The sequence below is a fragment of the Saimiri boliviensis genome, chromosome X, assembly GCF_048565385.1.
Source record: "Saimiri boliviensis isolate mSaiBol1 chromosome X, mSaiBol1.pri, whole genome shotgun sequence".
Lineage (NCBI taxonomy): Eukaryota > Metazoa > Chordata > Mammalia > Primates > Cebidae > Saimiri > Saimiri boliviensis.
This window is the reverse complement of record NC_133470.1, coordinates 21,571,643-21,596,791: the sequence shown is the minus strand read 5'-3', so window position 1 is coordinate 21,596,791 and position 25,149 is coordinate 21,571,643. Positions and strand designations below refer to the sequence as shown.

The 25,149-nt window shown below is 44.0% G+C and overlaps 1 protein-coding gene across 4 annotated transcripts in view; it reads left to right on the top strand.

Annotated features, from left to right (window-relative positions):
* PCYT1B (phosphate cytidylyltransferase 1B, choline) overlaps positions 1-24,051 on the top strand; it is a 121,917-nt gene extending 97,866 nt beyond the window's left edge. For 3 of the 4 annotated variants that reach the window (XM_003924084.3, XM_003924083.4, XM_074391755.1), the window contains 3 exons: positions 1,367-1,509; positions 5,363-5,551; positions 19,562-24,051. In XM_003924084.3, coding sequence (XP_003924133.1) covers positions 1,367-1,509; positions 5,363-5,551; positions 19,562-19,774 — 545 coding nt within the window. In that variant the 3' untranslated portion in view covers positions 19,775-24,051. The remainder of the gene's footprint in view (positions 1-1,366; positions 1,510-5,362; positions 5,552-19,561) is intronic. The other variant, XM_074391754.1, reaches the window with a different exon arrangement.
* The last annotated feature ends 1,098 nt before the right edge of the window (positions 24,052-25,149 follow it).

Genomic DNA, 25,149 nt, shown 5'->3' with positions numbered 1-25,149 from the left:
ATACTGTCCCATGCCTGATGCGTCTGTCTGAGTGGCTGTAATGATATGGGGTAGAAAGATCTCAGTTGCCAACAACATGTCATTGCAGTTTACAACAGAAGTGTGAACATAAATCTGATTCTTGTCTTTGTTAATATTTGTGACCTCTTTATAGCCCTCTATTTGTTGATATATCCACATTTATCTCTGAAGACTTTAAGGAAGTTCCATTAGAACTTGGCATCCTCTGTGCTTGTTTATTTTTACTCAGTCCCACATATTCTAGATGAAAGGGCCTTTGAATGGTGAAACTACCATGTACAGTAGACTGTTCTTAGGAAGATAAATCATCTAACCATCCCTACAGGCATGCCTTTAGATGAGAGATGACACAAATAATACACTTTTCTTCTTTTCCTTCAGTATAATGGGGATGAAGTTTCCATTATTCAGTTCCCTTGGGATGAAGCGGAGTTGCTGTGATCTTACTAATTCATTGTCTCAGTTGTTAGTCTTGATTTACTTTCTCACTCAATTTGCATTTACTGAGCACTTTCCATGTGCTAGACACAGGGGCTGATCTGGGTGCTGGGGATGCAGAGACAATTAAGGTATTATCGGTGCTTTCAAAATGTTCATTTGCTACGTGGAGACGAATATTTAATTTTTTTTTTTTTTTTTTTTTTTGAGACAGGGTCAGGCTAGAGTGCGGTAGCACAGTCACTGTTCACTGCAGCTTTGACCTTGGACTCAAGTGATCCTCCTACATTAGTCTCCCAAGTAGCTAGGACCACAGGCGTGCACCACCACACCCAGCTAATTTTTGTATTTTTTGTAAAGACTGGGTTTTGCTATGTTGCCCAGGCTTGTCTCGAACTCCTGGACTCAAATGATCTACCTGCCTCGGCCTTCTGAAGTACTGGAATTATAGGTATGAGCCACCATACCTGGCCCAGTGTTTTTGTTAATGAAAGGTAAGTTAGGTTCTGAATGTTGTGGATTCTGCCTGGGAATGTCAGAAAAGACTTCCCAGAGGCATAACCTTGAAGCTGGACTTTGCAGGATGAGGAAGAGCTTTGCAGTTACTATGAGCAGGGAAGGGGTATCCAGGCCAGAAAGGAAAGGCTCAGCATGGGCAAACAGCAGGGGCCAGGCAAGTACCTGGTGCATCCTGGAAACAGGTCTGAGATGATCAACATGTAGCTTTTAAGGTAGGGAGAAATTCCATAGCATTGAGGCTGAAAGAGTCACTTGGGGCCAGACATAAAGGGTTCATTGGCTTACCCAGGAGCTCCAACTTTGTCCTAGAAAGCGGGACTATTAAAGGAGATGGATTAACTGAAGCGATCTTAATTTTTCCTCTATCTGCTCTTTTCTACTTGAACAGGGATGTTTGTTCCAACACAGAGAACAGAAGGCATCTCAACATCGGACATCATTACCAGAATTGTTCGTGACTATGATGTTTATGCACGACGCAACCTCCAGAGAGGGTATACAGCCAAGGAACTGAATGTCAGCTTTATAAATGTAAGCATGCCACCTCAAACTCTCTGAAGACCACCATGTCACACCAACACTGTTGCTGTTTATTAAGCACTTATTAAGTGCTATGCAGTGTTCTCTCTCTCTCTTTTTTTTTTGTAGAGGTAGGGTCTTACTATGTATAATATTTTAAGTTTGATTTAGCTCGGTTTTTTTTTTTTTGAGGCAGAGTCTCATTATGTTGTCCAGACTGGACTTGAACTCCTGGGTTCAAATGAGCCTCCTGCCTCAGCCTCCTGAGTAGCTGGGATTACAGGCATTTGCCATCATGCCTGTGCAGTGTCCTTAATGCTTTGTATTTTTTGTCTCATTTAACCCACACAATAACCCATGATGTATTATTATCCCCATTTTATAGATGACAAAACCAGTGTCCACAGGGGTAACATAAATTTACCAAAGAACACAGGTAGTGAGCTTCATATTTTATAAAGGTGCTTCCTTGCTCCCCTCCTCTTACTCCAAACTCTCTCTTTAGAGTTTTTAGACTTGGTTGAAGGGTTTCTTGGAGATCTGCCCCTTGTAAAACGCAAGAGTTGTCTTCTGCTGAAAGTAAAGGGAGGAAGGCAGAAGCAATGAAAAGCTAAACCCAGATAAACTTTTTTGTTCTAATGTTTTAAAAATTTCATTTGATTAAGGCCTTAAAGATGCTCATTAGAAACCTTAATGGCCATTTTGTATTGTCCAAAGAAATTACAGCTGCTTAAATAAAGCCTAAAGCTTTTGGCTTCCTTTTGTAATTCTACCATATTGTTCCCACAGAGCTGCTGTTAGTTTAATAATAGAGCAATTGTTAAAACAATCTTTAAGTTCTGGGGTACAAGTGCAGAATGTGCAGGTTTGTTACATAGGTATACATGTGCCATGGTGGTTTACTGCACCCATCAACCCGTCATCTACATTAGGTATTTCTCCTGAAGGTATCCCTCCCCTAGCTCCTCACTCCTGAACAGGCCCTGGTGTATGATGTTCCCCTCCCTGTGTCCATGTGTTCTCATTGTTCAACTCCCACTTATGACTGAGAATATACAGTGTTTGGTTTTCTGTTCTTGTGTCAGTTTGCTGAGAATGATGGTTTCCAGCTTTATCCATGTCCCTGCAGAGGACATGAACTCATCCTTTTTTATGTCTGCATAGTATTCCATGGTGTATAGGTGCCACAGTTTCTTTATCCAATCAATCATTGATGGACATTTGGGTTGGTTCCAAGTCTTTACTATTGTGAATAATGCTGCAATAAACATACATGTGCATGTGTCTTTATAGTAGACAAAGAATATTAACAGTGACTTAGATTCCCTCGGGATGCCATTTTTTATATAATAATAATAACAATAAATTTAAAACAAGCAAAATAAGCTGTTATAAAGCAAAGAAGGCAGCCCATTTGCTGGAGGTGATGTTAGTGGTTCTGAACAACTATATTTGCCTGTCCTCTGAGGGGCCGATATCTTTGATTAAAATAAGAACCCTCCATACATACAGAATTCCAACCCCCCACAGTAGATGCTTTGTTTTCAAAGGATGATTCATCTTCAAAACTAGATACTTAAAATTAAATGCAGCTCTAATTATCCAATAGCTCACACGATTGATCATTGGTACCTTCAATATAGGAGGGGCTCATTAACTGTGAATCGGTGATCATGAATTGTCCTTACAAGGCAGGAAGCGTTGAGAGTCTAGGCTCTGTGACCTCATATAAGCTGGGCGACAAAATGTTGAGAAGTGTCAGAAAATGTCAGGTTTGAGTGGCACCAGAACAAGTGGCTGAACATAATTCAGTCAAAGTGATTAGTATCTGATAGAGAATAAAGCCCTGGTTATTTCAATAAATTAAACTGTCTGTTCTTTTAAATTGAATTTGGTCAACCATCCAAGCATGTTAAGCCATTTCCAAAAGTTACTGCTCACACTCTTTAAATGGCGTTTAGATAAGCCACTTAGCTCAAGGAACCGTGCAGGCAGTTCATATGCACTTGCTGCCTTCCTGTGACGGCAAAGCTGACTGCAGCTCAGAGACGAAATGTAATGTATTGCATGGGCGTGTAGACGAATCATGGAACCTCAGAGATGACAGGGACCTGAGGCCAGTGAGTCACCCAGTGCAAGTCTCTCAATTTAGAGATGAAGAAAGCTGAGCCCAGAAAGGGGGCCTGGACAAGGTCCTTCAGGTCAGAGAGAGGTAGAGGCAGCAGCAACTTCCCAGTCTCATGACTCCCAGTCCAGTGCTCATTCAGCTATTCTGTGATGGCCTGAGAGCCATATATAGTTACTATTTCCAGTGCAGAATAAACTGTGGAAAAGAGTGATACAAGTGTTTTACTTGGATTATCTCATTTAATCCTCACCATGAGCCTACAAGGTGGGTGTGATGACTGTGTCCAACATAGAGATGAGGAAACAGAGTCCCAGAGAAGTTGAACAACTCACCTAAGGTCACATAGTAAGTTATGGAAGACAGAATGATCTCCCATAGCATATATATGTGTATATATATGTATCAGTGGCAACACATATAGCTTCAAAAAATTCTGAAACAGGCCAGGCACGGTGGCTCATGCCTATAATCCCAGCACTTTGGGAGTCTGAGGCAAGTGAATCACTTGAGGTCAGGAGATCAAGACCAGCCTGGTCAACACGGTGAAACCCCGTCCCTACTAAAAATACAAAAAATTAGCTAGGTGTGGTGGTGCACGCCTATGATCCCAGCTACTCAGGAGGCTGAGGCACAAGAATCGCTTGAACCTGGGAGGCAGAGGTTGCAGTGAGCTGAGATTGTGCCTTTGCACTCCAGCTTGGGCAACAGAGTGAGAATCCATCTCAAAAAAAAAAAAAAATCTAAAACACAAAATGAACTTTAGTCCCACATAGTAAAGAAAAATGATAAGTCTTCCTACCCCTTTAGGAGAAACGTGATTTCATGGAGGAAGAGCCTTTGTCTCATGTTATTTTCATGGTTTTAATATTGCTCTCATCAGGTAAGAAAGACAAATGCCTCTACCAATTAATACTAATGAAACAACCAACACACACTGAGCATTTAGTAAATACTGGGCTTTGTGCCAAGCACTTTGCATGCATTGTCACAGCAACTCTAAGGTAGGGATGATTATCATCCCCATTTTACAGATGAGAAAACTGAGTTTTAGAGGTGACATGTGAGTTGCCCAGCATATGATGGCTTCCAAGCACATAAGTAGACATTGCTGCAGAAAGACTTATAAGAAGAACAAAATCTGAGTCTAGAGAAACTATCAGCACAAAAGCTTTCATCACCACCAAGGAAATCAATACAGTTGAATTCGCGTAGTGGAAAATATCATTACAGTGGAAATTTTAGTATAACACACAAGTTCCAAGGCCCAGTCAATGGCCCACTTATTTCAAGCAATATTGTTTTAACCACATCCCAGTAAAACAGAGAACACAGGCAGCTTCTGAACAGTCACTGTGCGTAATTCATACTTTCGTCTAAGTCCTGGCAGAATTGAATGGGGTTATATGCCCAATATCTACCCAGAACAAAAGACAGCTGTGTGTTTTTTAGTCTCCTCTTATGTAAGTGAATCCAACTGAAAGACATTTGAAAGAAAGAAGATATTAAAACCACTGGTGCTTCCCTTTACATATCCAAATGGATTAATGGCAGACAACTTTTCTGGCAAGACGTGTGCCCCCCTATCAACCTAGCCCTTGGGAAATGGTAACATCTTGACTCTTTAGGTTGGGAACAAACACAAATTGAAATAAAACGTGAACTTTACTGTGAATGATTGATCTCCCTCATGTCCTCTTGGATAAATCAGTTTTTTTTTTTCCTGTAAACTTTCACCAGGAGAAGAGGTACCGTTTCCAGAACCAGGTGGACAAAATGAAGGAAAAAGTCAAGAATGTAGAGGAAAGATCAAAGGAATTTGTGAACAGAGTGGAAGAAAAGAGCCATGATCTAATTCAAAAGTGGGAAGAGAAGTCAAGGGAATTTATTGGCAACTTCCTAGAATTGTTTGGACCTGATGGAGCATGGGTACGTAATTATTTCACTTGATCCCGCAATGGTGAGTGTTTTCAGTTTATCGTCCTTTTTATGGAGCCACTCGAGGGTGCCTCTTATCTCACTTCCACTATGTGCCCTCTGTTTTGGGCATCAGCCTGAATGATGTAAAGTCCGTGTCACTTCCTTACTGAGTTTCTGCTTTACCCATCAATATGGCACCCAGCAGCACCCAAAGCCAGGTCTGGTCTCAGTTTCTATTTCTTATCCAGAGCTCGGAAGCCATTTGGGTGATCATTGAGTGTCTAGTACTTCACGGATTGATGCTGTCACTCATCTCAGTCTCCCAGTTGGAGATGATGAAAGTTTGGGAGTACAGGTGAAGTGGGTTAGTGGCAGCACGGAGCTTGTGTTACAAGACATGGATGATGAGCTCTTGGATAAACTACTAGCATTTATGTTTTGGGGAGGAGAATCCAAAGAAATGTAATACATCAGTCAGTTTTTGTTGTCAGGAGCCCTCCTCTTTTACCGGTTGGAAGAGAGGGAGAAGCGGTAGGAGTTTGCTCCGCATCTGTGCCCATCGTGCCCTGATTTTCCCCGGTTTTTCATGGCATGCAAGTGTTGGGATAAGGCACAACAGTCTTTGGGGACTGAGGCCATGATCTGAATCTTAAAACTGAGAGGGAATGCTCAAGCCTGTAATCCCAGCACTTTGGGAGGCCGAGGCGGGTGGATCACGAGGTCGAGAGATCGAGACCATCCTGGTCAACATGGTGAAACCCGTCTCTACTAAAAATACAAAAAATTAGCTGGGCATGGTGGCTGTTGCCTGTAGTCCCAGCTACTCAGGAGGCTGAGGCAGGAGAATTGCCTGAACCCAGGAGGCGAAGGTTGCGGTGAGCCGAGATCGTGCCATTGCCCTCCAGCCTGGGTAATAAGAGCGAAACTCCGTCTCAAAAAAAAAAAAAAAAAAAAAAAAAAAAAAAAAAAAAAAAAAAAAAAACTGAGAGGGAATGTAGAGCGTCTCCTTGCCTAAAATCTATAGACAACGCTGAATGATAACTATGAAAAGGGAAAAGAAAATGCTGGAAACCTCTATTGGCACTTTATTGGTATTTCTGTTGTGCATACCCTTCCCAAGGAAATACCAGTATTGTCACGAGAGTTGATGAGTGGTCTGTAAAAGAGATACCGAAAGTTTACTTTAGAGCTGCCGAAGGGTCGATGAGGGTTGTATGAAACAGATACTAAAAATGAACTTTCCTTCTACAACAAAAAGAAATAATTCCATTTGATTTCTCTGATTTTAAGTAGCCTGGATTTCCTATTATAATATGAGAAGTCTCTAACAAAATCCACTTTGACTTAATTCTTTTATTGATGGGTTGTTACTGCTACCACTGCTTGTTTGAGCTCATTCATTATGGGATTATCTAAAAGTGACATGCTGAATTAGTATTAGAAAAGGAACAATGTTTGGGAAGTTGGGAGAGATGCTTTGGTTAACACCTGGTGGCCTCTAAGTGATTATTTATAGAGGTGGGTGTTATAGGCTAACCATGTCCTATCGGCTGAGTCTGAGATGGGTAGAAAGTTTAGAAGGGCTGCATGAGCCCTCAGTGACTCCTAGAAGGAGCTGGCAAGAGTGGAAGAGCCAAGGGCTGGGCTCCTTTTCATTTTCCGTAGGCCTGTTAAAAATTTCAGCTCAGATCATTTAATTACTGGTACATTTCTTAATGTTCTTGTCTATGCACAGCACTATGGAAGAACATAAGGACAGACGAAGTACAGAACCTGTTCTCTGGTCTCTATGACATAGGGTCTGAAATTTCTTATTTAGTCTCATGTGTATTTTAATAGTTCACATTTTCACAACTAATTTTCAGGGTCTGAAAAAACAGCTAGTGGTTTTTAAGGAAACCATGTAGGTATTCATTTGTGCAGGCGTCCCCAAACTACGGCCCGCCCACGGGCCGCATGTGGCCCCCTGAGGCCATTTATCCGGCCCCCCGCCGCACTTCAGGAAGGGGCACCTCTTTCATTGGTGGTCAGTGAGAGGAGAACAGTATGTGGCGGCCCTCCAACGGTCTGAGGGACAGTGAACTAGCCCCTTGTGTAAAAAGTTTGGGGACGCTTGGTTTACAGGCTCAGAAGTGTGTCTCTGCTGATAAAAGCTGGTATAGTAACTCAAGGGGGTAGATGCTTTCTCCATTTGGAATGAGTAAAGGCAGGGAAAAAATATAATTTCACACTTTGGGAAGCTGAGGTGGGTGGATCACCTGAGGTCAGGAGTTTGAGGCCAGCCTGGCCAACAAGGTAAAACTCTGTGTCTACTAAAAATACAAAAAATTTTTAAAAATTAGCTGGCTGTGGTGGCGAGCGCCTGTAGTCCCAGCTACTCAGGAGGCTGAAGCAGGACAACTGCTTGAGCCCAGGAGGCGGAGGATGCAGTGAGTCCAGATCATGCCACTGCATTCCAGCCTGGGTGACAGAGCAAGACTCTGTCTCAAATAACCTATATATAAATCTGTGTGTGTATATATCTGTGTGTATATATGTATGTGTATATATGTGTATGTGTGTATATATGTGTATATGTATGTATATATGTGTGTATATGTATATATGTGTACATGCATGTATATTTGTGTATTTATATATGTGCATATATATGTATATATATGCATGTGTGTATATATGTGTCTGTGTATGTGTATATATGTGTGTATATAGTGTACATGTGTATATATGTGTATATGTGTGTATATATGTATGTATATGTGTGCATCTGTGTGTGTGTGTGTGTGTGTGTGTGTGTGTGTGTGTAATTTCATAAAAACTTTATAGACCTTAGTCATTTCAGGCTCCCAGTGAAGGTGAAATAGTAGCTGGAATTGTTCTTGGGAGTTTGATGACAGTGAGCCAAGGTGATTTTTAAGAAATGAAACCCAGTTCAGAGACTGGAGGTTTTTCTTTTTAAAACTTGCTATTAGTGTCAAAACTGTTATTACCATTAATTTACTGTATCAGCCAGACTAAGACACTACTTTTTTTCTGTTGACATTAAAAATACAGGAATAGTTACAAGGATGTTAAACGCCAAGATAAGTAATTTGCTTTTCATGAATATGCTATTATTATAATAATTCTTTATTTGTAAATTTTGGACTGGAACTCATTTCTTAAAATAGAGGATCTGTGTTACCAGCAAATACGGTACTGATATAAACAACCCAAACTTGGAAAGGCACAAAATAGAAGGATTTAAGATACAAATTCTGGTACAATAAGATTGGTATGCAGCATAGTATGTAACTTATAGGGGGTATTCCATAAATGTTTCTGAGTTAAATAAATGTATGAATGAATGGATGTATGAGGAAGACTTATTCCCAGAACCTCTGGCATCTGCAAAGGATATGTATGATAAAGCCTAAATCCCCCACCCCATATATGTGTGTGTGTGTTAGACAGATAGATAATAAATAGATAGCCTTAACCTTTTATTGCTTATGGTTTTAGGTGCAAGAGTTGATTACAACGTGGTGTTTGGTGGATCAAATTCAGTACTCAGATGTAGTGTGCTTTGCCCTTAACAATATTTTAAAATTTATTTTAGGGAAGGCGTGAGCTCTTGTTTGCCATAGTCACACCTCGCAACGCTGCTCCTTCCCCCTTCCTTAACCTGACTCATACATTTATGCAGCTCATCTGGCCCCAGGGAACATTTGAATTTGCTCCTTGTGATATAGTCTTTTTTTAAGCAGAGTCTCACTCTTGCCCATGCTGGAGTGCAGTGGCATGATCAGGGTTCACTGTAACCTCGAATTCCTGGGCTCAAGCAATCCTCCCACCTCAGCCCTCCAGACAGCTGGGAATACAGGTGTATGCCAGCATACCCCACTAATTTTTACATTTTTTGTAGAGATGCAGTCTTGCTCTGTTGCCCAGACTGGAGTGCAGTAGCATGATCATGACTCACTGTAACCTCGAACTGGGCTCAAGAGACCTTCTTGCCTTGGCCTACCAAGGTGCTGGGTTTACAGGCATGAGCCACCATGCCTGGCCATAGTCTTTAAGTCTCCCCAAGTGACCTCATTTTTGACATCAAGGATGGCAATATAAAATTGAAACCCTTGCACTCTGTCTCTGGGTAGAAAGTAGTGATGGTGATGATGATGATGATAGTGAAGAAGAAGAGGAAGATGATGCTATTGTCTAAAAGTTGTATAGCAGGTTGAATTGTTTTTTCAGTGTCCTTGTACATTTATTCTACCCATTTTATTTATTTATTTACTCATTTATTTATTTTTGAGATGGAGTCTCACTCACTCTGTTGCTCAGGCTTGAGTGCAATGCTGTGATCTTGACTCACTATAACCTCTGCCTCCTGGATTCAAGTGATTGTCCTGCCTCAGCCTCCCAAGTAGCTGGGACTACCGGCGTGTGCTACCACACCCGGCTAATTTTTGCATTTTTAGTAGAGATGGTTTCACCATGTTGGCCAGGCTGGTCTCAAATTCCTGACCTCAAGTGATCCACATGCCTTGGCCTCCCCATACCCATTTTAACCACACAAGAAGGTAGTACTATAGCCATTTTATGCATAAAGATATAGATATAGATGAGGGCATAAAAAATTAGAATATGAACCTTTCCCATGGTCTCACAGGAGTTGGTAGGCACTAGAATGAAGCCTGGGGACTAGTCTCTTTTTCCTGGTCATCCCTGTATCATTCACAATAGGAATGTCCACATGATGCAGTCATTTTGCTTCATTTTCCTTTGGTCAGGGTGTGTCGCTGTAGAGAAACTGAGGTCTACCAACATCCCTCTAAGGCCTGGGAAAATGCCAGTTGCCAGAATTGTACTTGTGACAAGGCCGTCTAGATTTATGATAGGCACTCTCAGCCCTCTACTCTACTGCTATCTCTAGGCTTTCTCAGCCAGCGGAAAGTGTGGTGTCCATGGCTACATTAGTTAGCTTTTCGTGGTAACAGATTACCTCAAAACTTGGTGGCTTAAAACGACAAACATTTATTATCTCACAGTCTCTTAGGGTCAGGAATCAGGAAGCAGCCCAGATGGATGATTGTGACTCAGTCTCTCATGAAGTTGTAGCCAAGATGTCAGCTGGTGGCTGGGCACAGTAGCTCATGCCTGTAATCCTAGCACTTTGGGAGGCCGAAGCAGGCAGATCACCTAAGGTCAGGAGTTCAAGACCAGCCTGGCCAACATGGTGAAACCCCGTCTCTACTAAAAATACAAAAATTAGCCAGGCATGGTGGTATACAGCTGTAATCCCAGCTACTTGGGAGGCTGAGGCAGGAGAATTGCTTGAACCTGGGAGGCGGATGGAGGTTGCAGTGAATCAAGATCATACCACTGCACTCCAGCCTGGGGAACAAGAGTAAAACTCTGTCTCAAAAAAAAATTGTGACAAATATATTAATAAACATAAAATGTATCATTTTAACCCTTTTTTTTTTTTTGAGATGGAGTCTTGCTTTGTCACCCAGGCTGGAGTGCAGTGGTGTGATCTTGGCTCACTGCAACCTCCACCTCCCAGGTTCAAGCAATTCTCCTGCCTCAGCCTCCCAAGTAGCTGGGATTATAGGCACCCACCACAATGCCCAGCTAATTTTTTTTTTAATTCCATTTTAGGTTTTGGGGTACATGTGAAGAACATGCAAGATTGTTGCATAGGTACACACATGGCAGTGTGGTTTGCTGCCTTCCTCCCCTTCACCTATATCTGGCATTTCTCCCCATGCTATCTCTCCCCACCACCCCACTCCCCGTCCCTCCCCCATTTCCCCCCAACAGACCCCAGTGTAGAGTGCTCCCCTCCCTGTGTCCCTGTGTTCTCATTGTTCAACACCCACCTATGAGTGAGAACATGCAGTGTTTGATCTGCTCTTGTGTCAGTTTGCTGAGAATGATGGTTTCCAGGTTCATCCATGTCCCTACAAAGGACACGAACTTATCGTTTTTGATGGCTGCATAATCCTACAAAGGACACGAACTCATCGTTTTTGATGGCTGCACAATATTCCATGGTGTATATGTACCACATTTTCCCTATCCAGTCTATCATTGATGGGCATTTGGGTTGGTTCCAGGTCTTTGCTATTGTAAACAGTGCTGCAATGAACATTTGTGTGCACGTGTCCTTATAGTAGAATGATTTATAATCCTTTGGATATATACCCAGTAATGGGATTGCTGGGTCAAACGGAATTTCTATTTCTAGGTCCTTAAGGAATCGCCACACTGTCTTCCACAATGGTTGAACTAATTTACACTCCCACCAACAGTGTAAAAGTGTTCCTGTTTTTCCACATCCTCTCCAGCATCTGTTGTCTCCAGATGTTTTAATGACTGCCATTCTAACTGGCGTGAGATGGTAACTCAATGTAGTTTTGCTTTGCATTTCTCTAATGACCAGTGATGATGAGCATTTTTTCATATGTTTGTTGGCCTCCTGTATGTCTTCTTTTGTAAAGTGTCTGTTCATATCCTTTGCCCACTTTTGAATGGGCTTGTTTGTTTTTTTCTTGTAGATCTGTTTTAATTCTTTGTAAATTCTGGATATCAGCCCCTTGTCAGATGGGTAGACTGCCCAGCTAATTTTTATATTTTTAGTAGAGATGGGGTTTCGCCATGTTGGCCAGGCTGGTCTTGAACTCCTGACCTCAGGTAATCCGCCTGCCTTGGCTTCCCAAAGTGCTGGGATTATAGGCATGAGCCACCTCGCGGGCCCATTTTAACCATTTTAAGTATACATACAGTTTAGTGGGATTAAATGGTTGCATTCAGTGTCCTGCAAACATCACCACCATCCACCTCCAGAACTTCTTCTTCATCCCAAACAGAAACTGTACCCAGTAAGCAAGAGCTCCCTATCCTCTTCTGCCCCCAGCCCCTGGCAGCCAGCCTTCTACTTTCTGCCTCTATAAATCTGACTACTCTAGGTATCTCATTTAAGTGGAATCATATAGTATTTGTCCTTTTGTGGTTAGCATATTTAACTTAGCACGATGTCTTCAGGGTTCATCCATGTTGTAACATGCATCAGAATTTCCTTTCTTTTGAAGAGTGAATGATATTCCATTTTATGTGTACATCACATCTTTTTTTTTTTGAGACAGAGTTTCGCTCTTGTTACCCAGGCTGGAGTGCAATGGCGCGATCTCGGCTCACCGCAACCTCCGCCTCCTGGGCTCAGGCAATTCTCCTGCCTCAGCCTCCTGAGTAGCTGGGATTACAGGCACGCGCCACCACGCCCAGCTAGTTTTTTGTATTTTTAGTAGAGACGGGGTTTCACCATGTTGACCAGGATGGTCTTGATCTCTCGACCTCGTGATCCACCCGCCTCGGCCTCCCAAAGTGCTGGGATTACAGGCTTGAGCCACCGCGCCCGGCCCATCACATCTTTTTTTATCCATTATTCCATTGATGGACTTTTGGGTTGTTACGAACACTGGTGTTCGAGTTCTGCTTTCAATTCTTTTGGGTATATACTGAGAAATAGAATTGCTGGATCACATGGTAATTCCATGTTTAATTTTTGTTTGAGAAGCCACCATGCTGTTTTCCAGAGTGGCCGCACAATTTTACACTCCCACCAGCAATGCACAGGGCTCTAATTCCTCCACATCCTCACCAACACTTGTTAATTTCTGTTTTGTATTTTTTAAAATAATCATCATAATTTTAGGCACTGCTCATTTTTAAGACTTTTGATTTTGAGAAAAGTGCTACAAAATACAGTTTGTGAATCAGAATTAGATTTCCCACCTGAGACTTTGACAGCTTTTAAAATTTTATCTTTTTTTTTTTTTTAATTTTGTTGTTGTTTTTAAGACAGAGTCTCACTCTGTCGCCCATGCTGGAGTGCAGTGGCATGATCTTGGCTCACTACAACTTTCGCCTCCTGGCTCAAGTGATTCTCTTGCCTCAGCCTCCTGAGTAACTAGGACTACACGTGTGTACCACCATGCCTGACTAATTTTTGTATTTTTAGTAGAGATGGGGTTTCACTATGTTGGCCAGGCTGGTCTCGAACTCCTGACCTGACCTCAAGTGATCCACCTGCCTCCGCCTCCCAAAGTGCTGGCATTACAGGCATGAGCCACCGTGCCCGGCCTAAAATTTTTATCCTTAAACACAGGTACAAATAAAATGTGAGCAAACATGAAAAGTTTCTAACTATGAAACTGGCTAATTACAAGAGACGTTGTCATGAGCAGGTCACTTTCTGGGTGGGTGGCCTGAGGCAAGTTCATTTGCCTCTCTGGGCCTTAGCCATAAGCATCAGTAAATGGGGAAAGTAAACATAGCTGCCACATAGGAGGAGGATTACATTGATTCATACTTCATTTAAAAAATTTTTTTAAAAATTTTATTTTTTGAGACAGGGTCTTGCTTTGTTGCCCAGGCTAGAGTGAGGTGGCACAATCATGGGTCACTGTAACCTTTAACTCTCAGGCTCAAGTGATCTTCCCACCTAAGCCCTCTCCCGGCTCAACCTGAGTACCTGGGACTACAGGCGCATACCACCATGCCCAGCTAAGTTTTCAAAATTGTTTGTAGAGACGAGGGGTCTCACTATGTTGCCCAGGCTGATCTTGAACTCCTGGGTTCAAGTGGTCCTCCCACCTCAGTCTCCCAAAGTGTTGGGATTAAAGGCTTGAGCCACCGTGCCCAGCCTGGCTCACACTTCAAAGCCCTAGAGCAGTGGCTGACACCCATGTCGGGCACTATGCAAGGGTTAGTTGTTTATTGATTTGGCCAGAACTGAAGCATGGGCCCTTTTTTCTCCTTGAGTTTCATCCTGCTTACAAGAGGGCCAAACCAGATCGTACTAGGAACTTTTTTCTTTCTTTTTGGCAGATATACCAGAATATATATGAAATACTGAAACCTTTAAAGGCATTTGTCAAGACATTTATTGCCCCACTAAATGCTAAGTACTTCTTAAAAGGGAAAACTTTGTAGGAGAGAAATAGAAAATGACTTTCATATGGACAGGATTATAAATGGGATTATTTTCTTGGGGGAAAACTTTATAAATGGAAACCTCTTAATACCATAAGAGACTGAATTTAAATACTTTTACTCTTTGAAAATGCCATGCCTGGTCTTCCTTATTTGTTATATTTCTAAAGTGCTTTTCTTCCCAGGAAGCTCATTACAAACTGTCTCCTGACTGTATTGAATTCAGGTCCTTTGCAGGGGAACCACCCTTCAAAATGCACCAGAAACAGATCAGAGAGCTGGCAAATTGAGGTTGGGAGTTATTTTGCATGGATATTGCATTTTATGAAGTGCGACACCATTGTTTATCATTAAAGATTCAAGTTCTTTCACCCTCTCAGGCAGAATATTCTCAGCTACGAGCTTGATTCAAACTACAGTAGACAAGTTGTAGATTTCTTAGAAAGTGAACTTCTAATGGAAATGCTGACAATCCATTAACAGCAGGAGGGCTAATGGCTGCCGCAGAAAATATACTTAAAGATTACAGTAATAAAAACACATATTTTAAAGTACCTGCTAGGAGTTCAGGAATGTTTTTAAATGTTGCTGTTAATAATAGGCCGCCCAATCCTTATGGCATTTGATTTTGTCTCACAAATGGGTTTAATCTAAGGGAGTGCTGTTGTAGTGTACCTTTTTTTTCTGTTGGACTTTGAGGGGGGTTTGATGTCTTTAGGCAGAATCATCAATGCCCTTAATGGAAGGTAAATGATTGGTATATTAGCAGATGTGTGGAATTTTAAATCTGGAAAAGACCTGAGCAGTCAGCCAGTCATCTATTATTATATTTGCCAGAGGAAACTTAGGACTCTAAAGGGCTAGAGCTTAGGAAAAATGAGTGTTGGGTTGGGGGGTGGGGGAAGTGTTATTGGTGATGTGTCTGAGGCCTTAGTAATTCCTTACCAATGTCATTATTGTAACACCTGCCCTTCCGCCTGATCTCTCTGTTTGGGTTACCTGAGTTCTTTCTTCCTACTGTCCTGCTTTTTTATGATGAAAAAAGTAATATATATTCATTACAGAACTATTAAAAAGTAAAGAAGGGACTGAAATCACTCGCAGTCTCATCACCCAGCGCAGTCTACATTAAAATTTCGGGTTATCACTCCCATCTGTTTTCCATCTCTGTATATGTACATTTCTTCTACAAACTTGAGATTATGCAGAACATAGTGTTCTAAAATCATTTTGGCTTTGCAGTTGCTAATGAGTGTTTTCTCGCATGATGAACTATTATTTAAGAACCTGATTCTCCTCATCCGCTTATTAGATCATCTTGGAGTTGCACAGATTTCTCTAACCTGGTTAGAGAATTTGCAGTGTTGTGTATTTGCAGTATTGCATTGAATACCATTATACATGACAAAGATTTACATTTGCAGTATTGCATTGAATACTATTATACATGATAAAGATTTACTTATATCTTTGGTTATCTCCTCAGAAAATAGAAGTTTTTGCATCTATTGCCAAATTACCCTTCAGAAAGGCGTTGCTATTTTATCCTCCTACCAGCAGTAACATGAATGTGGCCCTTTTCCTGAGCCTTCAACTAGCTGTCACAAAATTTTAAAACTTCAGCAATCTGATATATAAAATGTATCTCATTTCAGCCATTTGCATTTGTTCGATTACTAGTGATGCTGAACAGTTTTTATAGCTCATTTACAAATTTCTCTTGTGACTTGCCTATATAGGCCATATGCTCTTTTTTTTTTTTTTGAGACAGTCTCACTCTGTCGCCTAGGCTGGAGTGCAGTGGCACAATCTCGGCTCACTGCAACCTCTGCCTCCCAGGTTCAAGTGATTCGTTGCCTCAGCCTCCCGAGTAGCTGGAACTACAGGCATGCGCTACCATACCTGGCTAATTTTTTGTATTTTTTAGTAGAGACGGGATTTTACCGGGATGGTCTCGATCTCCTGACCTTGTGATCTGCCCACCTCGACTTCTCCAAGTTCTGGGATTACAGGTGTGAGCCACCGTGCCTGGCCCATATGCTTATTTTTCTACTAAGGTTTCCACTTTCTTCTCTTTGATTTACAGGCTCTGTGTATATACCAAGATCTATAATTTTTAGGTAAACGTTGCAAAAATTTCTGCTATATTTTCATTTGCCTTTTATCTTATTTCATGGTGGGGTTTTTTTTTTTTGAGTACAGAAATTTTAAATTTTTGTGTAGTCAAATGTCAATCTTTTCCTTTATGGTTTCTTTGTTTGCTTTTATGCTGACACCCAAAGGTATTTTTAAAACACATATCTGATCAGATTCCACCCTTGATTAAAATCTTTCTGGGGTTCTTGAGTAGGAAATCCAGCCTCCTTGGGTGCTCTAGGTCCAGACCATTGCCACCCCATGGGCATTTGGGGTTCTGGTCACACCAAGCAACTTAGACTTAGTACTCCTTACTTAGCGTGCTCTGCTTGGAAAGGCCATCCTCTGCCAGCCCCCATGGACCCACTCCCTATCGCCACCCACCTCTTCCTGGGCTTATCAAAGACCCAGCTGAGACATGACACCTCTTCTACACTCTTCTTCCTCCCTTTCCTCCTGTGTAGCACCTGGTCCCCAAAAGATATCTGTAATAGTTTGTAAAATGAATAACCCAAAAGACAAGCCAAGTCTAAGCTGGCAAATAGGAGAATTGGCTTTCAGGGCAAGTTTAGTATCAAAGGATTGAACTGAGTGGCTGGGGGGCGGTGAGGCTCAACTGTGAGCAATTGAAAGACCCCAGGCAGCATGCTCAGGAGTCAGTGGGATGCAGCGTCCAGTGGGGTGCGTCAGGGAAGGGCTCAATTCTGAAAGCACCCAGCGACCATCACCTGAGGTCCCAAACTGGCAAACAGATCTTAACCACTGAAACCTCCTTGCACCACAGTCTTCCCCAAACTGGCAAATGGCATCACTGCTTTCCAATTTCTCAGCCCGAGACTGGAGTAACTTGATTCCTGTTCCTCCCACATCCCATGTCCCATCTGTCAGTGAGTCCTGTTGGCTCTACCGTGAAAACATAGCCAGATCATATACTGCAGGATTCCATTTTGATGACATTCTGGAAAAGGCACAACTGTAGGGACAGAAAACAGATCTGTTGCCAGTGACTGGGGGAGGGGAGACTCCAAAGGGTCGCGAGGGAATTTGGGAGCTGACAGGACCCTCCCATGCGTTGGAGTGGTGGTCACAAAACTGTATGCATTTGTCAAAACTCAAGGAACTGTACACAAAAAGGGTGAGTTTATTATACCTCGGTAAGAATATGGGGAAAAATATACTAGGAATCCTGCCATTTTTCACCACATTGCCATCATCCTGGGCCTGGCCAGGCTTCATTGCCATCTTAATTTTTTTTTTTTTTTTTTGAGACAAAGTCTCACTCTGTCGCTCAGTCTGGAGTGCAGCGATGCTATCTCAGCTCACTGCAAACTCCGCCTTCTGGGTTGAAGCGATTCTCCTGCCTCAGCCTCCCGAGTAGCTGGGATTACAGGTGCCCCCCCTACACACACCCAGCTAATTTTTTTGGTATTTTTAGGAGAGACAGGGTTCCACCATTTTGGCCAAGCTGGTCTCGAACTCCTGACCTCAAATGATCTGCCTGCCTTAGCCTCCCAAAGTGCTGGGATTACAGGGGGTAGCCACCTCATGCAGCCTTGGATTCTTACTGCAATGGGCTCATAACTGGGCTCCCTGCTCCTGCCCCCACCTCACGGCAGTCTGTTCTCAACACAGCAGTTGGAATGGTCCTTTGAAAACAAGCAGCAGATTGTTAATCCTTTGCTCAGAACTCTCCAGAGGTTTCTCTTCTCAGAGGACACTGTATGTAAAATAGCCCCCTGCTATGTCTCTGGCCTGATCTCCCAAAGCGCCTCCCACTCACCCTTCCCCACTAGCTCACTCCACACTGCCACGATGGCCTCCTCCCCTCCTGGGACCTGCTGTGTGGGTCCCCTCAGACTGAAAGACAGAGTTCTCACAATGGCCCTCTGTGGCATTGCCCTCTGTGCCTTCACTGGCAACCTCTTCCTAACCCCCTCCCTTAGTGGCCTGCCTGTGCTTCCCGGATGTGTGGTCCATGCTCCTTTCTTGGGGTGCTCTGTCTGGAGTACGCTGCCCTCTGATTTCCATTCACCTGGTCCCTCCCCTCATCTCTTCCACATTCTTCACCCAAGTAGCATTTTCTCGGCGGGGCCTTCTGGGAGCACCCTGTTTGCAATTGCAGCTGCCCCGCTCCCACCCCCACTTGCTATCCTCTCACCCTCTTTTTCTCACAGACCACAGATACATCTGACATACCATATTTTGTTTATGGTGTGATCCCTCCTCATATCTGTGAGGTCAGCGTTTTTGTTTTCTTTTCCGCCACCCTCCAGTCCCTAGATCATGACTGCTTGCCTGGCTAACCATAGACACTCAGTCACATTTTGTAGATGGAAGAAAAGAAGGGAAGAAGGAAAGAGCGTTAAGAACCAGCAGTAGCAGGGCGCAGTGGTTCCCGTCTATAATCCCAGCACTTTGGGAGGCCGAGGTGGGCGGATCACCTGAGGTCAGGAGTTCAAGAACAGCCTGACCAACATGACGAAACCCCACCTCTATTAAAAATACAAAAATTCGCTAGGCGTGGTGGCACATGCCTATAATCCCAGCCACTTGGGAGGCTGAGGCAGGAGAATCACTTGAAACTGGGAGGCAGAGGTTGCAGTGAGCCAAGATCACGCCACTGCACTCCAGCCCGGGTGACAGAGCGAGACTCTGTCTCAAACAACAACAACAACAACAACAACAACAACAAAACCAGTGGTGACTGTAATCTTGTCACTGCCCCTGAATGTCACTTGGTTCCTTACTATACATAGTCTTGGACAACATGGGATGTGGTACGAGTCTAGGTTTGTGGGCTCAGGAGTTTTGGGGTAGTGGCTCTTCTGCCTGCTTTACCTTTTTGTCTCACTACTGCCTTGGATTGCTAAGTTAACAGATGCCTTTTCTCAAATTTCTCTTTAGAAGCAGATGTTCCAGGAGAGGAGCAGCCGGATGCTGCAGGCCTTATCCCCGAAGCAAAGTCCTGTGAGCAGCCCAACCCGGAGCCGGTCCCCTTCCCGCTCCCCCTCACCCACCTTCTCATGGCTCCCACTCAAAACCTCACCCCCTTCCTCACCCAAAGCAGCCTCAGCCTCCATCAGCAGCATGAGCGAGGGGGATGAGGATGAGAAGTAGAGGCTGCTGGCAGGAAAGAGCCACACCACACAGGATGGGGAGGAGGGCGAGGGTCACAGGGGGTACCTGGGTGGTGTTTGAAGGGTGATAGTCACAGGAGCTGCAGCTCAGCAAGGAGACCCTGAACTCTGCTAAGGGAAGGTCTTGGGACCAGTTCTCTCTCACTCTCCATACAGCTCAAGAGTTGGGTGAGGCGCCGAGATTTCGAGCGGGACAACCTACACAAACCTTCTTAGCATCATCTAGAATCACTCTAACCTTGCTAAGAAAGGATGCAGAGTGCCCCAGAGAGACTTGCGCTGATGGGGTGACTTCTGCTTTGGTCCTTCCACCCACCCCCACCAAGTAAACCACCTGTGGAAGCAGCTGTTCCCTCAGCCCGCTACTTCTGCCTCCGTAAGGGTCCTGCACGTTGCCTCCCACCATCCCAGCTCTTCCAGAATAAAATTGTTTCCAATAGAGGGGGCAAAGTGCTTCTGAAATAGTCAAGTTAAAGAGAAATTGCAAGCTTCTCAGTCCAGCCACTGAGACCTGATGTTGGAACGCATCAACTCCTTCCAGTTCCATGAACGTGGCTCACAGACAAAGCCTTGCTTTAGGCCAGTTATCAAAGGTCATCTAGTGTGAACCTTGACTTTTTATTCAAAGGACAGTTTTGTCAAGAACTCCACATAAGGCCTGACGTGCTCCTGGTTGTACTTTCTCATCATTGGTTTCACTGCATTGTTTTGCAGAAATTACCTTAATCTGTGGGAACTGCAACAAAGAAAAACTTCCTAATATATAAAAAAAAGAGGAGCTGCTTTGCTTTGGCTCCAAGTTTAGCAGACAAGAAATGTCTCCTGAAGCTTCTCCTTAAAGGATGCTATTATGGAATGGCTTTTCCCATTTCCGACCAGTTAACAGTTTCATAGACCTCAAGTAACAGTTTGAGGCATCAAACATAGTATACCGATGGGGGTGCTACCTGCACGTATCTGTTCTGTGTATGCTCCAATATACCATCCCTGGGTGTATCCCATGTGCAATATGAGTATATAGTGGTGACATTTTATAATAGACCCCACTCCTGCTCTCCACCCTAATACTCCTCTGAAATCCTTGGTCTCAAGAACCATCTATTCTCTGGTGACTTGGGCACTTTGTCAAGTGCATCCCAGATTCCTGTGGAAATGTTTTATCCCAACCAGGAAATGAGTATGTTGTTCTCGTGGCCTCCTGTAACATTTTTGGTTGAAGGAGAAACTCTGAAGACCTTTTACAGAGAACTGTGGGCTCAGTTATGATCTCAGCATCTGAGTGGTCTAGGTAGTAGCATCATTATCTCTGGCCCTAGGTTTGCCAAGTGGGATGAGGACTCTAGGTATTCCTGCTGAGTTGTCCAAAGTTCCTGCTCCTTAGTCACCTATGTGAAATGAGCAGGGAGAGTTAAGATCTGGAGCCAAACTCTTTGGGTTATTGTCTGGGTATGCCAGTAAAGTCAGAGACAGAGCTGGGGGCTTGTCTATCACAAGAGATTCTGAGCTCTGCCTACAAGTTGTTGGTTGGGCCTCTATTTTCAGAGGGGACGGAATGTCCCTTTCCAGCTGATTCCTTGGGAACCAGCCTTCTAGGTGACAGGGGAGCAACCAATGAAGGAAGGAGGCGTATCTTTCCCCTTTGTGTTGGGGTTGAACTACCTCCTGACCCACCGGGAGATGAGTCCTGTCGGCTGGGAAGCAGAACTATGAGGCTAAGCCGGCCTGGAACCTCTTTGTTCTTGGCACTTTCTCCAGGACTCTGTGAAGCACTCATGTGGGACAGAGAACTGGCAGGAACATGGTGTGTGAGGAAGAAAACTTCCTTTTGCAGGCAAGGCCCACCTAGAATATTGCTCTTCAGAGAGGGACAAGGGCCCCATTCTTCCATTGTGTCCATTTGGTCCCTGTCTTCCATCACACACTCAGGTCAAACCATGCAAGTCAGTCTACCATCCATTTGAGTTAATTGGTACTTGCCACTGTAAAGGATGAGGCCATCCAGGCAAGGGAAGGTGGTGGGAACAAGGAAGAGAACAGAAGGAAAGAAGTTCCTGGAGGGAGGAAAGGAGGATAAAAAATATCTGCTCTCCTTCAACCATTTCAGGACCTCACTTTATGGGTGAGACTCTCGGGAAGACCTTTTTGTGCCCCCACGCCATGACCCAGGGCAGATAGATCCACTTTTACCTGAATTCTGCACTCTGGAGCAAATACTCTATCAGGTCGACTATACATTTGCAGGTCTTACATGCCATACTGACAGGTGCCACTTACGTGACTCATCAGATAATGTCACCATTGCTGCCAATTACGGGAAACAACCAATGCCTCTTCCAGGGATGGGCCCAAACCACACATAAATGGGTTCTAAATCTCACCCTCCTAACCTGCAGTGAGCTCCCCAACCCCATACCCTCTTGAGGCTACAAGTCTACTGAGAAGGAATGGGGAGGATTCTGCAACCCAACTTTTGGCCATCTTTTAGCCTTTCACAGCCCCTACCCCCACACCACCTTCCTGCTCCCAGGTGGAGACCAGGTTGCATTTTGTTAGGGCTGGCTGGTCAACCGTAATGGCCAAGAGTGAGTTAAGGCTGGAATGAGAAATATGGGAAGGGTACTCCAAGCTTGGAGGGGTAAGTAAGAATGACACAAAGCAAGGGAAGAGATTCTTTTTGCCCTAGTGAGGAAAGGAAGCTTCAGACTGAGGAGGGCTAGAGGAAGCTACTTAGGACTGCAGAAGAGGGCAGCTTATGAAGATGGGAGAAAGTGGGACTGAAGTAGTAGGGGAATGGGAAGGTAGTGATTTTCTGCTCCCTTCCTTCCTTCCTTCCTTCCTCCCTTCCTCCCTTCCTTCCTTCCTTCCTTCCTTCCTTTCTTTTCCTCCCTCCCTCCTTCCCTTCCTTCCCTCCTTCCTTTCTTCCTTCTTTCCTTCTTTCCCTGCCTTCTTCGTTTCTTCTCTCTCTCTCTCTCTCTCTCTCACACACACACACACACACACACACCACACACACATATTTTTTGACGCAGAGTTTCACTCTTGTTGCCTAGGCTGGAGTGCAGTGATGTCATCTTGGCTCACTGCAGCCTCTGCCTCCCGGGTTCAAGGGATTTTTCTGCCTCAGCCTCCCAAGTAGCTGGGATTAAAGGCACCTGCCACTACACCCATCTAATTTTTGTATTTTTAGTAGAGACAGGGTTTCACCGTGTTGGCCAGGCTGGTCTCGAACTCCTGACCTGAGATGTCTCACTCGCCTTGGCTTCCCAAAGTGCTGGGATTACAGGCATGAGCCATCATGCCCAGCTGATTTTCCGCTCCCTTTCAAGTGTTAACTCGCCCCTAACAGATGAAGAGGTAAGGGTTCCTTTTACACACAACCAAGGTTGGCAAATGCCCACGAAAGATGTGGGGGTCCCTGCCTCTCTAGCTGTTTCATTTCAGCACTTCTACATTAGCTGCTTATGGGGACACTAAAATCAACTGATCACCCCTCCACCAGCTAAGAAACAAGGGTGAAACTGCTGTGCCATAGTCACACTGAATGACTTACTTCTGGCAAGCATGCTCCTGTGTGTTAGGACCTTCGGAAGGCAAAGGAACTCCAGCCTCAAGAGGAGCAGGACACGAGACATTGGCCTGGCCTCTGACCTGGTCTGAGTGGAAGAGACACAGCTTAGGGATTTCAGTTTTGCTCTATGCCTTAGGCTACTAGATACTGTGATTTCACCCCCTGAGGGAGGGACAGGAAGAGCACAGATTTATTTTCTCTCCGTCTTCAGTACTTATTTTAGCATCTAGTCATACCCCAGGGAGAGATGCAAGACAGTGTCACTGGCTCAGCTGAAGCAGATGAGCCTGTCTCTAGCAGAGATGTGCTTGATTCTTAGGCATCCATTCAGCATTAGCCTTGGCTATCAGACTTTTTAAAAAGAAATAGCTCATGAGGCATTTGCAACTTATTTCTAGTTTTTTTCTGTTGTGTCACTGCAGTGTGTCCAGGGACAAAGCCATAACTAGAGCATACATACTTAAGACTATGCTGTACATAGAAGACAAGACGATGACTCGTCTGGGTTAAAGCACGACCTTATGCCCAAGCATTTGCTCTGGTGCTGAATAACGCAAACTACTGGAATCAGCCTCCCCCAACTCTGTGCGTCCCCTACACCCCCCGCCCCGCACTCCTATCCCATTCTTGCTCTCAAATGGACCACACCATTCTCAACTTGTTTATAAATAAAGTGATGCAGAATTGCACTTTTGTGTGTCATTGTCATGTTTCTTAGAAAGTGTGCTGCTGTGTGTTCCTATTTATGAGCTCTAGTTCAGTGGGGAAAAATACAGGCATTGTAGTAGCTGTCCCTGCCCACTGGCTAGCTCTGCCCAGCTGTGGCCCTAACACTTCAGAAGGATGCGACTCTGCACCGTGCAGATCAGGGCAAAGCCTTAGAGTTACCAAAGACCCCACGTTTGGCTTGAAAGCTAGTTAGGAACAGCACCACGTGGAGGGAATTGTAGGCTCTGCTACTAACTGACTTTGTGATGTTGGCCTAACCTTTTCACTTCTTTGACCTCAAGGAAATGATTTCTAAGGTCTCCTTTGCCTGTAAAGGTCTCTGAATGTATTAGGCAGCCTGCATTGCCCCAAGCTTCTCCCAGCTGTGATGCTGTCACTGAACGACCAGGAGAAAGTACTGAACTCTGACATCTTGAGAAGCTGGAGAGATGGTCTTCCAGTCCCCTGGGGCCTCCACAACTTCTAGCATTGGTGACTGGTTTATGCCTTCAGCCTCCATACTTCTAGCATCAAGATAAAATGCTCTCGGGTTCCGTCCACTTTGCTTATCTTGTCCCTTGACGGAATGCTTCCCAAGTGTACCTAAACTTTGAGAAGTGGCCATTTCAATCATTTTTCCATCTTTGGGAAAAAAAAACCTTCTTTGATTAGCTAGACGCAGATGGATGGGAGTGGAGGCGCTAAATCCGGATCCCAAATGTCAGCACCGAAGGCAGATGTCAATGTTCTGAGAACTGTGCTCATGCCCTCCACTCACCAAATTTAGGAGATTCCATTAACCCCATCTGGAGAGGTTGAGCGTTTTGAAATGACTACAGTTCCAACATTAGCCTCGGGTCTGGAATAAATAAAGCCAGGCTGGTAGTCCACAAGGGAATGAATTTAAAAATGGAATACCTATTATTCATACACCATATTATTCGGTTTTGCCACATAGATCGAATGCATTCTTGACAGGTTGTATTTCAAGTCAATGGTTACAAGTTTCTTCTTGATTTCCATGAAACCTCAGACATATTCTCAAGGGGAAAATAATCAGTTACAAGGTGTAATAAAAC